At 44.6% G+C, this 16,091-nt stretch overlaps 1 protein-coding gene across 1 annotated transcript in view; it reads left to right on the top strand.

The window, feature by feature from the left end:
- The window catches only part of LOC144790776 (G2/mitotic-specific cyclin-B3-like), a 336,268-nt gene that overhangs the window by 194,312 nt on the left and 125,865 nt on the right, over nucleotides 1-16,091 (top strand). Inside the window, exons 10-11 of the mRNA XM_078665471.1 lie at nucleotides 5,148-5,303; nucleotides 7,255-7,404. Of these exons, the coding sequence (XP_078521597.1) occupies nucleotides 5,148-5,303; nucleotides 7,255-7,404 (306 nt within the window). The remainder of the gene's footprint in view (nucleotides 1-5,147; nucleotides 5,304-7,254; nucleotides 7,405-16,091) is intronic.

Consider the following 16,091-nt stretch of genomic DNA (forward strand, 5'->3'; position numbering starts at 1 on the left):
GGGGAATGTCTGGTGACATTTTAAATTCTTATTAGTTATTATTTTTTGTAATGACGCACAGATATTCTTAAAATACTTGGAGTTTTTAAACCAATGTTAAATTCTGTTCATAGTTTAGTTTCTGCAAACAAATTCAATATTGAGCAGTCTGTTAAAATTAGTTGGCAATTTTGTTTTAATATGAACTTTCCTTTGATGTAATGGAGCTGTATGCTTGTCTATTTCCTAAAGGCCTCAAAACACTGTTGGGCATGATGGAAACTGAGGCGAGCTGAATTGGTCATCTAGTAATATATTGATTTGATACGAATTGGGTAGCTCCTTGCTATTTGATTGTTTGCATACATCTTACAAAAGAGTACATAAAGCATACAAAGTGAGAGAACCTCCCTTTTTATCTAGTAGTACACCATCAATCTGAAGAGACATTCTTGGGCTCACTTCAGATGGGTGTAGAAAATTAACAAATACTTGGGAATCAGCATCTTCTGTACCCACAGCACATTTTAGTCAGTTTAATATTCTAGGTCAGTACATCCTGAATGATTTTGACACGCAAACCATTATTTGAAAATGACAATCTTTTACGACTCACCTAGCTTAAATATACATGAGGCGAGGGCAATTTATTAATGCAATAACAGCAATTGCTTGTGAATGTTGCAGACTTGATCATGCACTGTGATATCTGATATTTGACAGTGGCAATAATATTGATCTGCTCATAAAAATGCCAAATGGTGAACAGCACTGGAGTCTAAGGCTGGAACACTTTTCAGGGTGGGGTCCTGGCCCCTAGCATACATGGTCTAAAATCACAAGACTTAAGAAAAATATTGCTGTTGATACCAGTGATTCTTGCAAATTTGCGAAATCTCATATACATTTTTGTTAAAACGAGGCCCAGTGGTTCATTTTAGACTCCGTATATATTTTTCAGTGTTCCCTATATTAATTCCTCTCCTGTCCCGATACTCCTCTACACTGACGATGTGGTTCTTCTCGCATCTACCGGCAACGCGCTGCAGCCACTAATAGCAATACTCCAAATTTATGAACAACTTGGACCTGAAAGTTAACTATGCCAAGTCCTTTGTTCTTGTGGCAGGGTCTACATGGCAGAAACAGCCTTGATTGTATATTGAAGGCTAAAGGTTAGAGGTAGTAAATTCCTTCAATTACTTGGATCATGTTTGATAGAGATAGTAATTGGAGAAACATGGTCTTCAACAGAGGATCAATGATGGAAAAAAAACATTGGGGCTCTTTTTAAATTTGTGTAGAAAATTGTTACCAAGCCAATTTAAATAATAAAAAAGGTTTGAGGCAAAAACACTATCTGCTGCCTCTTATGGTGCAGCTGTCTGGGGTCTATCTGCTGCCTCTTATGGTGCAGCTGTCTGGGGTCTATCTGTCATCTCTAAACTGCAGCATATAGAGGATGTCTTTTTGAAAAATTCGGTATCTCTTACCAATCCTGCTCTAATTATATCTGTCGCATGGGGCTGAGAGTTCCTTATCACTGAAAAGATCCAGATTGCTTCAATTCTGATGTGGCACTCAGTATGGCGAAGAGAAACCCTTTTTTAACCAGAGATATCATAAAAGATTCCCTGAATTTAGATGGTGTAAGTAAAATAAGGTGGTTAAAATACATCAGGAGTACCCTGCAGGCCGTCGGCCTATATAACCTATACGAGAATCTGATGCTATGCATGTCATTAACCAAAAAGGAGCTAAAGACTCGCTTATTATCTCACTTCAATGCAAAGAGGCATGATTCTAATCTCAAACTGTCCACAGCTAGACATTATCAAACAGAACCTAGCATAATCAACATTAAGTTTTTGTATTTAACATTTGTTTAGAATCTCCAACACAGATACTTTAGTGAGATTTTGTTTAAACGACATCCCCCTTATGCTAGGCCACCTGTCTAAAACCTATGCAGTTAGTGCACTTCCACCTTGCCCTTGTGATAAGTGTTCATCTCAGAATGACCTGCATTTTCTAGCTTTCTGTAAATTCTACATGAATAAAGAAAGATACATTGTCCCTCTTCACATGTTTCTGTCTGGCTTAGTTCTTGTTATCTGCTTTAAATAGGAGACTGAACCTATACCCAGATTTTAAAATGTTATTAAAAATCTGTCCCTGTTCGAAATCTGTATACACATATATGAATTACTATCTTTAGCTTTTAAATGTTCTTAATTGTTTTTTACTGCTGTCATTTTAAACTGTTTTAATTACATGTTAGTCTAAATTTGTAATAGTTGCTTTTATTATCGATGAATGCATGTTTGTCGAATATCTTTTATGTTGATATTGTATAGGCGAAATAAAGTTATTTGACTGACTAAAATCAAGGAGAGTGAAGGCCCCACCAACGTCCAAAAGAACAAGCTGCCTTTGTTACTGGCACTGATTTTGCCACTGCTGATGCTAGGGGTCACAAAAGCAGTGCCAAGGGACACAAGGGGCGCCCCAAGAGTCGCAGCAGCTACCCCTGGCAGACCCTAATTGCCATTTATAGTTAAGATTAACAGATCTAATCAAAAGCTGCCTACATTCCCGAACGATGGAGTTTGGCCCAGATCTCTGTACAGGGGTGAATGTATGACATTGTTCTGCTTACTGTCCATCAATTGTTTTTTTTGCATTTGTCACCCCGAGTGGGACGGGTATGCTCAGACGTAGTCCTGTGCTCTCCATGCCACTGGAATCAAGCTACACTGGAGATGAGGGCTGAGAGGCCGAAACCGGTCGTAGGATGCTTATTTCCAGTCCAGGGAAGACCTGGCTTGGCAGTTCAGGCTGGACTGGTCCCATGGGGCACAGGGTCAAGACTGATTTGCATATGGCTAGGTTCAAACTGTGATGGCATGGTGAGCAAAAAAACGATGGATTTAGGCCCAGATCTCTGTCCTGGGGTGAACGTATGACATTGTTCTGCATTCTGTCCATCAACTGTTGTTTTTACATTCCCTATAAAGCACGGGTCAAACGTACAAAATGCATGAGGGTTCCTTTTTTAATGTTGCAAAGTCTGCATGTAGAGTATGTATGCCACCTGCACGTAGAGTATGCAGGCTGTATGTGCCACTTGGGCAGGAAATCCAGAGTTGGTAGAGCCCCCAGCGTATACTTATGTTTGATGTACTTAGAGTAATTTGTACCCAGGTGCACTTCCTGACCTTTTATATTAAATGTGTTTATCACCATTCATATATGGCTTTGCCGTGCGAACAAGTTTTTATCTTCTAATTCGCTTACCTTGTGAGCACTGATGGGAATAGACTTTTTAAACACTGCATAAGTAACCTGCTGGTTCTACAGCTCCCTAGCCTGGAATTTGTCTGAAGTCTTTTTCAAGAAGTGAAGATAAAATGAATTACTGGGGCTACTTGTGATTTGTCACCAGTTAAAATTGCCCAGGGTGCCAGGCCTTGAGGCTCTTAGTTTGCAATACAGTATAAGAAATGCTTGTTGTCTGGCTAATACTGAATTTAAGAGGCCAAATTCTAGGCACGTTTCTGCAGGGGATGTGATTATTCGTGGAAAGATAGACCGGTATATTTTAGCCACCAGACCATTCAAGAGTCTAGCGTTTTGTCCTAACAAGATTTCACTCCCATATGGTATGGATGGCATCAACTTCGCCTTCATAACCTAAAGGATTGTGTATAGGCTGGAGCCACATAGATAGTTTGAAGATGTTCTGAAACGTGTTGTTTCTAATTGATTATTTTTGCTGTGTCAGGTTTCCCCTCGAATCACTCCAAACTCCTAGGTACTTGTACTCTGTCACTTTGTTGATGCTTTCATTCTCCAACTGCCAGGCTCTTTTGCTGTAGATGACTACTTTACTTTTTGCCAAGTTCACTTCGTCTATTGGATCTGGTATATTCATCTAGTTTAGTAATCCGTCACTGCAAGCCCACTTTTGGTTTGCTTTTTATAACCAAATCATCCACATATAGGTAATGAGACCATCATTTTTCTCCCAGTTTTGGTGGCCGTGAATTAACCAGCTCAAGTGTTATTGTAAGATTCTATTTATAAAGATTTAATTCGAAGAGGTCCAAGACGCAGCCTGTTTTAGCCCTACTGTAGCGTGGAGTTTCCTGGATAAAAAAAAACACCATCGCCTAACTTTATGCTTGCCCAGGTGTGAGAGTGAAAACGGTCCTTAGCTGTTTCACTGGGCTGGATCATGATTGTAATTTTCTCCACAATGGACATCTGGGGATGGATCAAACACTGCCTTACAGTACAAAACACGAATATAAAGTAGTGTCTGCGTATTGACAGCTCAGGCTGTAAGAGAAGAGATTGCCATCAAGTTCCTGGTCCATAGGTATTAACCCCTTTTCTTTGACCCAGGATTTAAGATCTTCCAACAGCAGTTCTGCAAAGTATTTTGTTTCCACATCTAAAAGTGATATCGGATAATAATTGTTAGCCCGATTCCTCTTTCCTCCATTAAAAATAGTATGTATTATTGAAGTCCTTGAGGAATATGGGACGACTTCTTTCTGAAGTACTTCAATGAAGAAAGGGGCTTAATTAACTGCCCAAAATATGGGGGACTTTTTTAAAACTGCTTGCGGAATCCCATTTGGTCCTGGAGCACAGTCAGCTAGTGCATGCTCAATAAGTGTATATCCAATAGTATAACTTCCCTGTTTATCTCCAGGGTTTACATAGCTGTGAAGCCGCCATGGGATATTGGAAATGATAGTCTACAGGACTGACCGAACCATCATAATATGTGGGAAGCCTAAATCAAACTAAACAAGGATGCTTAGCTGTCATAGACAATGTAATGGATCCCAGAAAGCCTTCCCTAAAATTGAACAACAAACTCGCCACGAGCTTTTGGCTACAGTGTTATTAAAGCATTTATAGATGCGTAAAGTGTGCTCTCAGATTGGTAAAACATCAGCAAGAAAAGCTTGGTATCCTGTAAGTTGCCATTGTGTCCCGAATGATAAAATTAAACTCAAACAAAATGTAAGGCTTGTTTCTTGTATAGTTAGAGTAGGGTGATGTTTAACACACTACTTTGTTGAATTTGTTCTTGGTGGTCTATCCAATGCTGTCTTTTGTTCAAAGCTCTTATATATGAATTTGTCTAACTGCAGGAATGCTTTGCACCTCGATTGGATGATTTGGTGCATGTTTGCGCAGGCGAATATCCCCGGCAATCGCTCATTGAAATGGAAAGGAAGATCCTACAGGGGCTGGAATTTAACATTAATATCCCGATTGCATACAGCTTCCTTCGAAGATACGGTCAGGTAATTGTAAATAAGGAGCATTACATACTATTCTACTCTTCTGTGTTCGGATATGCCAATGGCAGTCCCATTGGAAAAATAGCTTGGCTTCCACATGGCTGCTACCTAATAAGATCCTTTTCTAAAATGATGTGCACAATGTTGATTATGTCAAAGTGTTTAATGGTTATGTTGATTGTAAAGGGTTTGTCGATGTTAGGGTCTCATTTTAATGGTTGCCCACACAGTGGGGTGCATATGGCAACACAACAGGCAAATGAGTCGGCAAGTGCTCCCACCCAGTGTCTGTGATCTCAAAGTTATTACATAGTATATAAATGGGAACACTATTGATTTGTAATACTACTGAAATAAATTCTGTAAATGGAATCCCTTCACCTGATTTTGTATGTGTGGTAGGAGAATGTGCATGAATTTGTATCTGTGTTTGAGGGTTATGATGCAGTGTTGTATGTCTATTCACTAGTTTGAGTGTTAATTAACCATATCTAATGTATTGTTGACCTGGTCAAGGCCTTGCTGCCCTGCATTTGATAGTGGATCCTATGACCTCAGAGTAATGCATACCATTTCCGGTTGGATGTCGAGAGTGTTCAGAGTATCAAACTTTGGCCTTTCCTAAGACCTCTTGAGCTCTTAGACTGTTACCAGATGCCAACATGGAGCAGGGTACAATTATTTAGTAACCTCCAAGAGCAAAGTCAATCTGTCTTTCTTGGACAGTGCTTATTGGTTGCCAGTGTTTGGGCCAATGCAGCACCTCCTCATTTTGCACTTTGAGCACATTTTTGCGCTTTATTTTGAATATAGCAGACCAGTGAAGATTTTTATATTTTTGCACCTTGGATTGTTGTACTCCACATTTTTAAGGAGAGTGGACATGGGGATTATCGCAACCACTGAATGTTGCCTCACAAGTTCTGCCAATGCTTATAATGAAAAACAATGTCGGGTGTTGGCCATCTTGAATTTTCGTTTTGAATTCTTTCCAAGATGTCTTATTGGTTGCATCAATGCAATGGAACTAACATTTTTGAAGCACACAATGTTCCAAATTTCCTGCTGCAGGGATGTCCTTATGTGCAAGGAAGCTCTCATTGAGTTCTACAATTTCAAATGAGACACAAAAAAAGCGAAAAGAAAGAGTTCTCTGTCAGAAGGGGAAGGGTACTCTCTACCAATCTAGAAGCAAGGTGGAGCCTGAATGCTCCACAGCGGGCAAGCGGAGGGAATGGGATGAAATCCATAGATTCAGGCTCATGGAACTGAAAAAGGCAGTCTTCCAATCATGAACAAGGGGCAGAAGACCCAAAGCCCTCTCCAAGCACATGTTAAAGTATTGTCTGCAGTGCTGTGTCTGTGACAAATAGCTAAAGCTGTTTATTGCGAGCCCACATTATTTGCAAGATCTACCGTTATGCACGTCATTCATTCCTCTGTTCATGTCTTCCATGTAGCCCACCCACCACACATCCGCGCAGGTGGTTTTGCAATACGAACCCCATCAACACCCAACAACGAAACCCCCCCCCCCCGTGAGAAACTACCTGACTCTTGCATGCACTCTATTGATGAAAAACATATTTCTGATATTCTAATCGAGAACACACGTAAGGTGGGAAGAAAAAATACAACTTAAGAAAAAACAACATAAAGGCAAAAAATAAATTTTTATCATGACATTTTAAATAACCAATCAAACACGCTCACTTAAAAAAAATTTAAACAAGTGGTGTGTGTGGCAAAATGTGACTACCATAATTTACCAATTTATACAAGACTGTCGCTTTGCATCATCCAGTGCAGTAAAGACATAACAAACCTAAGCCTTGCAGATGACAAGATTGAAGATAAATACGTACTCACTGCTGCTTTCTCCTCGTGCAAGTTTGTGGCTTCCGTATTTTTAAAGTGGTACATTTATGTCAACACTTAGGTTTGTCTTTTACAGTGTGCCAAAGTTGACCTTGTGACCCTCACTCTGGCTCGCTACATCTGTGAGAGGACCCTGCAGGAGATGGACTTTGTGGTGGTGAGGGCATCGCATTTAGCTGCTTCAGCCCTGCTCCTTGCAATGAAGATGATGGGCCTTGGAGGTTGGGTAGGTAACCCAAGAACTTTAGAGGAAATCTTTTTGTGTTGAATATTTTTTTTTCTTTTAAAATGTCACCTTTATGAGCAGCTTTGCGAGTCAATAAACAGCTGACGAGGCGATAAAACCTACAAAACTTTAAGTGTTATATGAATTTCTGCTTTCAACACCGAGCACGCTAATGTATTTAATCATTGTAATTAATTAAAAGGATACAATTTTCAGATGAGACCGCAGTGTGGGCAGATAATTCTACATTGAAGTCCACAAATTTGGACAAATTCCTATCTCAATGAAGAGTTTTTCCCTCAGCCTGATATGAACATCATGTAAAGGACCTAAAAATCTGAATTACATTATATATATTTTTAAGAGATCCGTTTTACTTTACTTCTATATTTCAAAATTCTAAATGCATTCACTTCAAATGTTTCCTTATCAGTGTATTCTGTTATTTGTAAATACACTATAAAATCCCTCCAACCGAATTTCCTAATTATATCTCAAACTGATTTTTTAACCATGTGGTGGTGGTGGTCTTTTTTATTTTTTTGAACTCAAGTGTGTTCTTGCGGAGATCACAGGCACTCATTTCTGGAAACCAGGATTTATTTTCATCATCAGACTTTGACACAGAGCAAGAGAGAAATTTAGAAAAGGGATGGAGTAAGGTAAATACAGGAAACACTGACATAGGGCGACAGCAAGGATTTTTAAAAAATCAGAAAATTAGTTAGAGCTTCCCTGTAAGTCAATAGCAGAAAAAAGCACGATATAGAATCAAACCTAGTCAGTCTTGCTTTACTGCAACCCTGGCACTACCTCCTAGTCAGTCTTCCAATTTCATTCCTTACAAGTGAGCAGCTTGTCTGCTCTACAGAAACCTTTTGCCATAGCAACTAAAAAATGTTCTCCCAATATGGTGCTGCCTACACTGTCCGGCATGCATAAAGGGGAAAGTATGACAGAATAACATTAGCAGCCATACTGCCTTTCTTTTTGTGCTTAATGTGCCGCGCGGCTTGCTTTAGCAGCTGCGCTGCCTTTCTTCTTTCTTGTATGGGGACCCCTTAATTTGCAGCTGCGCTGCCTTTCTTTCCTCACTGGGTTGCGGTGTGGCTTGCTTTCGCAGCCACGCTGCCATTTCTTGTTTGATAGGTGCGCGGCTTGCAGTTGCATCTGCGATGCCTTTTTTTGTGTGTACACAACCTCCTTTGGCTGCTGCTGTTCCACTACACTTTTTTCTTAGCTTCTTTGCTTGCCCTGCTGTAGCGGGCCTCGATTTCGGTTGACGGGTGGCATTGCAAAGCGTGCCTGGTTCCTTTTTTTCTTCTGCTTCTCTCCTTGTGTGGCCCAGCTTGTAGGGGCTGTTTTTTAATGTTCTGGTTGCCGCCTGCTAGCTGGCTCCTCCCGCGAGATGTTGGGGTCACGAGAGTTCCTTACCTTAATAACCGGTCTGCTGAGGGTAGCGCCTCTCCTTTGTACTTCCATGATGGTGGTGGAGTCTGCTGCTGGCTGTTCCTTGAGCGTTCCTACTTTGGATGCCCTCTGTGTTATCAATGAGACGGTGAAGGATGCCTTTCAGCCATGTTAGGCAGATGGTCTTCCTGCTAAGTTGCCTTGGATTCAGCCTGTGGCAGATGTGGAGGATCCTCAGGATGATGATGGCTGGAGGAGTCATTTTGTTCAGGGAGCTTAACTGTGACTTATTTGCCCATGTTATAAGCAATCTGGGGTTTACTACTTCTATGGTGAATGAGTTGGAGGAGGATTGTTTCATCCCATACCATAAAACCTGACCCTTTTCCACTCCATTCTGCTGTCCTCAAGGTTTTAGCACATGAGTGGCATGATGTTGACAAGACTGCCTTTCCTCGTTTTTGGGAAAAAGTTACAGCGTGGTGAGGTTTTCTGACTGATTCCCTCAGTCGGTGAAAGTGGATAATTTGAAAGGTGGTCTCTCTTCACAAGGCATGGTTCTATCAGATGATGCTCATCCTTCTGACCCCATTGATAAGAAGGTTGAAGGGAATGTGAAGTGCTCTTATGCTGCCTCCAATTGTTTGGTTCGGGCTACGGCCTATACAATTTGTATGGTCTTGTCCCTATGAAGGACTTACAGGCCCTGGCTGTTCAATTGAATGAGGGTGGGGATACCTCCTCCCTCTTGGCCCTTATAGAGCTCTAAGTTTGCTATTTGTCGGACATCTCCTTTGATGTATTTATGCCTGCTGCCACTTCTGGGCCTTCCGTTGCTGCTCGTCACTGTGGTTTTGTGGGCCCTAGGCCTACATGCTGCACAAATGACCACGCTGACACATGGTGTGTGTGGTACTGGAACTGGCCACGAGCACGTGCACCCAGGCCCTTTTATTGGCAGGCCACGTCACTCGTGACACCCGTGATGGATGGGTGTGTGGGTGTAGTGTGTCCAGCCCTCAAGGGAGTGGCTGGAAGGCCAGCTTCCTGCGGAACACCTGAACATGTCCTGCAGGACATTACTTTCCTCCCCAACTTATTGAGAAGCAAACAAAGTGTTAGTCCAACCTGTGGGGACAAAACAAACAGTTAACTAAACACCGCTGGGTCCATCAGTCTCTAGAGTCAGGTGGCAGGACGACATCAGACCTGGGCTGGTGACTTTGCTTGCAGCAGAACCTTCTCGGCGGGCACCCATAGTTTAACCTGAGGGGCTCAGGACACAACCGCTGGCTTGGAGACGTCCACTGCATACCGTCAGTTCGCTGACGATGACATGTGGTGCTGTCTTGCCTGGCTTCCACTTTGCTGACATCGGTGATGGTCTGTGGTGGGTTCTAACAGTTCCTTGTAGTGGGTTGCGTCGTGAACCTGGATGGAGTCCCAAGTGAGAATTCGCAAAGGTGTTGCTGGACCGACTGTCCCTTTTGAATTGCTTGGCTGTTACCGGTAACCTGTCGGTAGGGCAAAGTCTCTTCTCGCTCTCCCGCCTGGGGAGGCCCGTTGTCGGGGTTGCTGTGGGACTGTAGGAGGGCTGCACTGGGGGCAACTTGTTTGCTGTCTGGGGGCAGCTGCAGGACTGCTGAGGAACTGTTAGTCACATGCACAACCCTCCCAGGTGGATGAGTCTTGACCAAGACTTGTGCTCGATGCCACGGCCCCGGTGTAGGTCAGGTTCACAGGTGGCCTCTGGTTTCTTTTGTCGTCTGGTGTGGTGACGGTGCAGGACTTCAGTCTGCCGATCTTCTGGGAGGGGTGGTGTTTGACGCAGGTGCTGATGGCTGGCGTGATGGCGGTTGCCAGCCATGTGGTGAGTTGGGATGACGGGTGGTGGTGACTTGCTAGGAGAGACAGATGTCAGGAGGGATTTAGCAGCCAGGTGTATCTGCCTTTCTGAGGTTGTTCTTCAGTGGCGGCTTGACACGTAGTGTGAGAGGATCCTCTCTTGCCTGGTTTGTGGCCACTGCCGACTCCATCCTGAGGCAGTGTGAGGAAAGACACTCGGTGCTGATCTTCACCCATGGCATCTGCAGTCAGGAGCAGGCATGTCGTTTGACTTACTCTTGATATTCTGGGATGGACGGTTGCCTGGGGAAGCATTGGGATGAGACGCAGTTTGCGCTTGCTGCAACTTATGTTCGGTTCTCCCGTGAGGCTGTACCCAGGGACGCCACTTGACGCTCGCCTGAGGAAGCATTGGGATGAGACTCGGTTTGCGCTCGCTTCGGCTTATGTTCGGTTCTCCCGTGAGGCTGTATCCAGGGACGTCGGTCCTCCTTGGTGGTTGTCTGGCATGCCAGGATGTGCTCTTTGTTTGCTGTGCTAGTCCTCGGTCTTCTCCTTTTGTTGCTCTGTTCACCCCACCTGTGTTCATCTGGTTTTCGGGGTGACCGGGCTGTCACTCTTTTCTTTGAGGGCGTTGCGCTTGGACCTCAAGGTGGCGGCGGCCTCTGCCTTCGTTTCAGCGTGCTTTTCCGGACTGGTCAATTGTGAGTGACGTGCTCCTTGCTTGCTGGGCAACATGATGTCCAGGCACATGTTGCCGGTTGTCGGTGCGCTTGCCGTTGTGGCGGCCTACCACATGGAGTGTGCGACTCCTCTCTTGCTTGTCGCGGGTCACTGCTGACTCTGTCCTGAGGGGGTGCGAGGGAGGACACTGTGTTGTCCTTGGCCCACTGTGGGGCTTCACTGGTACAATAGAGATGATGTTGCTCTCTGTACTGCGTTCAGCAGTGCTTCTTTATGGAGATGTCTCTATCTCCTGGGCGCCTGCCCGTGCTGTCAGATTCACTGGTGCGGATTTCTGCGCGTCTCTGACTTCGTGTGCTCTGTCTTCTTGTTGGACGTTTTCTTCTGGCAATTCACTTGCGGTTGTGTCTGTACACCAGTAGGCACAAGGGATGCGATCTCCTCTTTGGCGGTGGCGTTGGGCGGCCACTTGTGGTGGGCAATCAGGGACTTGTTGACCACCTTTGACTGCTGATTAGCAGGGCCTTGTGCAGCAGTCAGTATGCTTGACTGCTCTGTGGTCACGCAAATGTGGATCCTCCTGCAAGGGTCAATTTGCAATTTTTCTTTTTGCTGATTCTGCCACTTCCGGCAGGGTCGTGGTGCATCAGGGTCTCTCCTCCGACCTACATTGCTGCTTGGGACGATGGTCATGGGACACAGCTGGCCATGTGCTCTGGCCAGGTAGTATGTCCGTGCTTCAGCGCGTTGCTTCTGGGGGGCAGTAGTTTTCTGAGACTTCCTCAGGCAGCCTACAGGTGCATGCGACTGCTGGGTGGCACGGTGTTCTTGTCTACTCTCCACGGGACCCCGCAGTCTCTAAACAGTTGCGGTGGCTTGCACTGATTGCTGCAGGTTGTGGGTGCTGGAGGAGCTGGTGCAGGGCTCTGTGCAGTGCTGACATGTGGCGCTGCTTATGTGTGTGCAGATGCGGATTTGGTGTGCAACGTTGGCCACCAGGTAGTGCTGACATCGATGCTGGTGGAAGTGGCAGCTTTACCTTCTTGTGGTGGCCTTGCGCATAGGTGCACACAGTGTTAGCCGGGCTGCTTGGGGATTCTCTGGGTTAGTGTCTCGCTGGACTTCTTTGCACTTTTATCAGTCTCTCCCCATTTCTCCCCAGCCACTGAAGGATGACCCACTCTAGGGGCTTGTAGTGCTCTTGCTAGCCCTCCTCTTGTCTACAATGTTGGCCTTCGGCCACTTGGGGAGTGTGATGCACTCCACACCAGTCCCGGCTGCCTGTCTCGCAGTCTCCTTCTGCCCTTTCCCGTGGTTTGGCAGCTCTGGGTGTAGTGTGGAACCGTGACCAACAGGTGGCGCTGTGGGAATTTTCAGAGGGGCATCAGCAGCTTTGCTCTCGTTTCGGGCCTGTTTTGCTGACTTGCTGCCTGGTAGATAGGAGTTGCTGGGCTATGGCTGTCTGTCAGGGGCTGCTTGAGGGCAGGAAAAGTCCTCTCACCCACAGGGGGGGGTGTCGGTGGGGGGGTGCAGGCTAAAAGAAGGCAAATCCGTGAGTGCAGGCAGGCTGAGCGAGCATGCATGCCTGCTTGCTGTCCCAACGACTTTGATGTGTAAACTCTCCACTCTGGTGCGGGCTGTGCAGAGGCGATGTTGGCAGTGCTCACCTGGTGACTGACCATGCTTGGGGCCCAGCAAGCGTGGATGAAGGTATGAAGGGGGCACTGAGTACTAGTCTACTATTGCCGTACTTCTTTTAAAACTGGAACAGTGTAGGGGAGGGCTGCTTCATGCATGGGGCTGTGGTGCAGCAGCATGACACAAGGTGGCGCTTCCACCATTCTTTCTTGGCACAGCAGTCTCCCTGAAGTTGCGGGCTGCGCAGCGCTGAAGAATCCGGTGCCACTTAGCGGTTTGTGCGGCGCTGTATGTTCTTGGTGCCAGATGTGCTTTACTGTGTGAGAGACCGGTTGTTGAGAGTGGTCTGCTGCAACTCCCAGGGTCACTCTCTTACTGTCCACCTGCGATGGCACTTTGTAGACGGGGAAAAGTGCGCTAGAGTTATCTTCCCTTTCTTGCTCCTCTCACTGCAGAATGTGGGGTGCCTTTCTTTTGCGGCAGGGACCGCCTTGTGCAAGGGAGTCGCAGTGTGCTAGTGGGTGCTTTCAGGCAGTGTTAGTGTTGATCACTGTGGTGCCGTGGCAAAGGTGCGTGGCCCGTTGTACCGGGATGGTGTATCTCTTTACTTATGGGGAAATGACAGCCTTTTCAGCGCTGCAGGCCGTTCTTTCATAACAGCGGCTATGGAAACAGATATTGGGCATGCCGTACAGGGGGCCGTGGACCAGGACTCTTGCGACCACCCTGCGCTTGCCGGTCAGTGTCGCAGGCTGCTGCCGAGACAATGAACTCGCCAGCGCGTTCACAGCAGGTGCGGGGATGCCTTTAATTCGGGCACTCATCTTTCCTCCACGAGGAACAGTTGTGTGGGAACCATGGTATGCGCGGGGTCAGACCCGCTCATTGCCGATGTGGTGTTGAGGGCACTAGGCCCACATTCTGCACAAATGACCACGCTGACTCATGGTGTGTGGTACTGGAGCCGGTCACAAGCACGTGCACCCAAGCCCTTTTATTGGCGGGGCCACGTCACTCGTGACACCCGTGATGGATGGGTGTGTGGGTGTAGTGTGTTCAGCCCTCAAGGGAGTGGCTGGAAGTCCAGCTTCCTGCGAAACAATAGAACGTGTCCCGCAGGACATTAAAGTCACCATATCTGGATGTGTACTTTAAAGGCAGAGTCCTCACAGAAATCTGTCCTCTTGAATATGCTCTCAGCTGGAGCATACGGCCTAGCAGTCGGTTGAGAACTGGAAGCTGGTGGCTCCTGTTTGCCTCCCTCTCGGAGTTGGAGTTTTTAGTTATCCCTTATGTGTTTTTTCTTTTCCTCAGTCTAGAGGTGCTCATCAGCCCTTTTGAGGCAGGGGTCGTGGCTGGGTGGCCCCTGGACGTAGCAAGTGCGGTGCACAGCCATAATATCGATTTTTTTTTTTATTTTTTTTTTTTTTATTTCGACCTGCATTAATATTGAGTTTTAAATATCATAAGGACAGACTATAGACATCAAGAATATCGATGACCAGAAGGAAAGAAATATTGTTTTTATTAATATCGAAGTTTGTAATGTCGATAGCAAAAATATTGATGTTAATAATATCAATTTTTGTTATCGTTATGTATTTTTATATGTATTTTATATGTATGTGTTCCACATGTTTTATGTGTTGTATTTTTTTAAAATATATGAATTAATTGTTTAGAAGTTAGTAAAAAAAATGTAAGTAAACGTTACGTTTTTGTACCGTAGCGGGTTGTGGGTTTATAGGGTTAAAGGGTGGAAAGTAATTTATTATAGTAAATTAAATCGTAATTTGTATTTTTAATTACATTTTTCCATTTTAGTTCTGTAGCGGGTTGTGGGTTCATAGAGGAATAGGGTGGGAAGTAATTTATTTATAATTGATTATTAATTTTTAAATATTGGTATTGATGATTTAATTATTTGGTAATTACATTTTATTAATTGATTATATTAATTGTGTTAATTTTTTATTGGAGTGGGTTGTGGGTGTATAGGGGAATAGGGTGGGAAGTAAATTATAATTTAATAATTTTTTGGGGGTATTGATTTATTTGTATTCATTATTATTTGGTAATTAATTTTTATTATTTAATTGATAAATAAATTTAGTTAATTTAGTTTAGGAGCGAGTTGTGTTTTTTTTGTAATGTTTATTGGTTTTCATCAAGAAGAAAAACATCAGTAAACATGACTGCTGTTACAATATGAGCCATATAACCAAACCCCCCTACCCTCCCTCCCCCCACCCTTCCCAGAGGCTGAAACAGACACAGTTCCCAGATGATGTAAACGTACATTTGGCCTAATAATTGCAAACAATTAAAAGCGATACCTTAATGACCTGGAACCAGTCATGAAGCAAAACCATAATTGATCCACCAACAAAGGCAATAGAGCATAAGAATACTCCCACCATAGAGCAGTGTTGAGGGCAGTTAGTGAGCCAAAACAGGGAGCCAGCACAAACCTATACATACAGAATCATAATGAATCCGTACTAGTGAGCAAGTATGATGTAAGCGGGGCCCCGAAGTCCTTGGGACAAGAGGTCTCGGGTAGTTCCTCCTCATAGGTTTGTAACTGAGTTTTACAGTACAGCAGATCGCGGAGCCATTTATTTTTTTGTCGGACTGGCTTTCGCCCCCCAGCATGGCGCCACAGCTCTCTTCGCAAACAGGGTAGACAGTGCAATTATTCGCCTATTACAGGGTTTGAAACGTTTTACAAACCCTAGCAAGCAGAGTTCGGGGGTGCAATGTACTGGTTCCTGAATGACATCCGTTAACATCTGTCACATACTTCCAGAAGGCAAACACACACACACATTGCCATGCCACGTGCAAAAAATCTGCATCTGCCATGCCACACCTCACACAATTGGCATGATCTCGCACACCATATTTAAAAAGTTTCACCAGGGTATAATCTAATTAATGCAGAAACTTAACATGTATTATTCTCAAATTGCAGTTAAGTGGCCAGTGAGGGTACAACATGCAATCCACACATAAGGGGTGAGAGCGTCTCCCAGCACTACCTGTCATTTCACAAATGAGAGGTGCTCCTGCTGTTCCCACTCACGCAGAGACGCATTATAAAGTTTTGT

Source organism: Lissotriton helveticus, chromosome 11, assembly GCF_964261635.1.
Source record: "Lissotriton helveticus chromosome 11, aLisHel1.1, whole genome shotgun sequence".
NCBI classification, from domain to species: domain Eukaryota; kingdom Metazoa; phylum Chordata; class Amphibia; order Caudata; family Salamandridae; genus Lissotriton; species Lissotriton helveticus.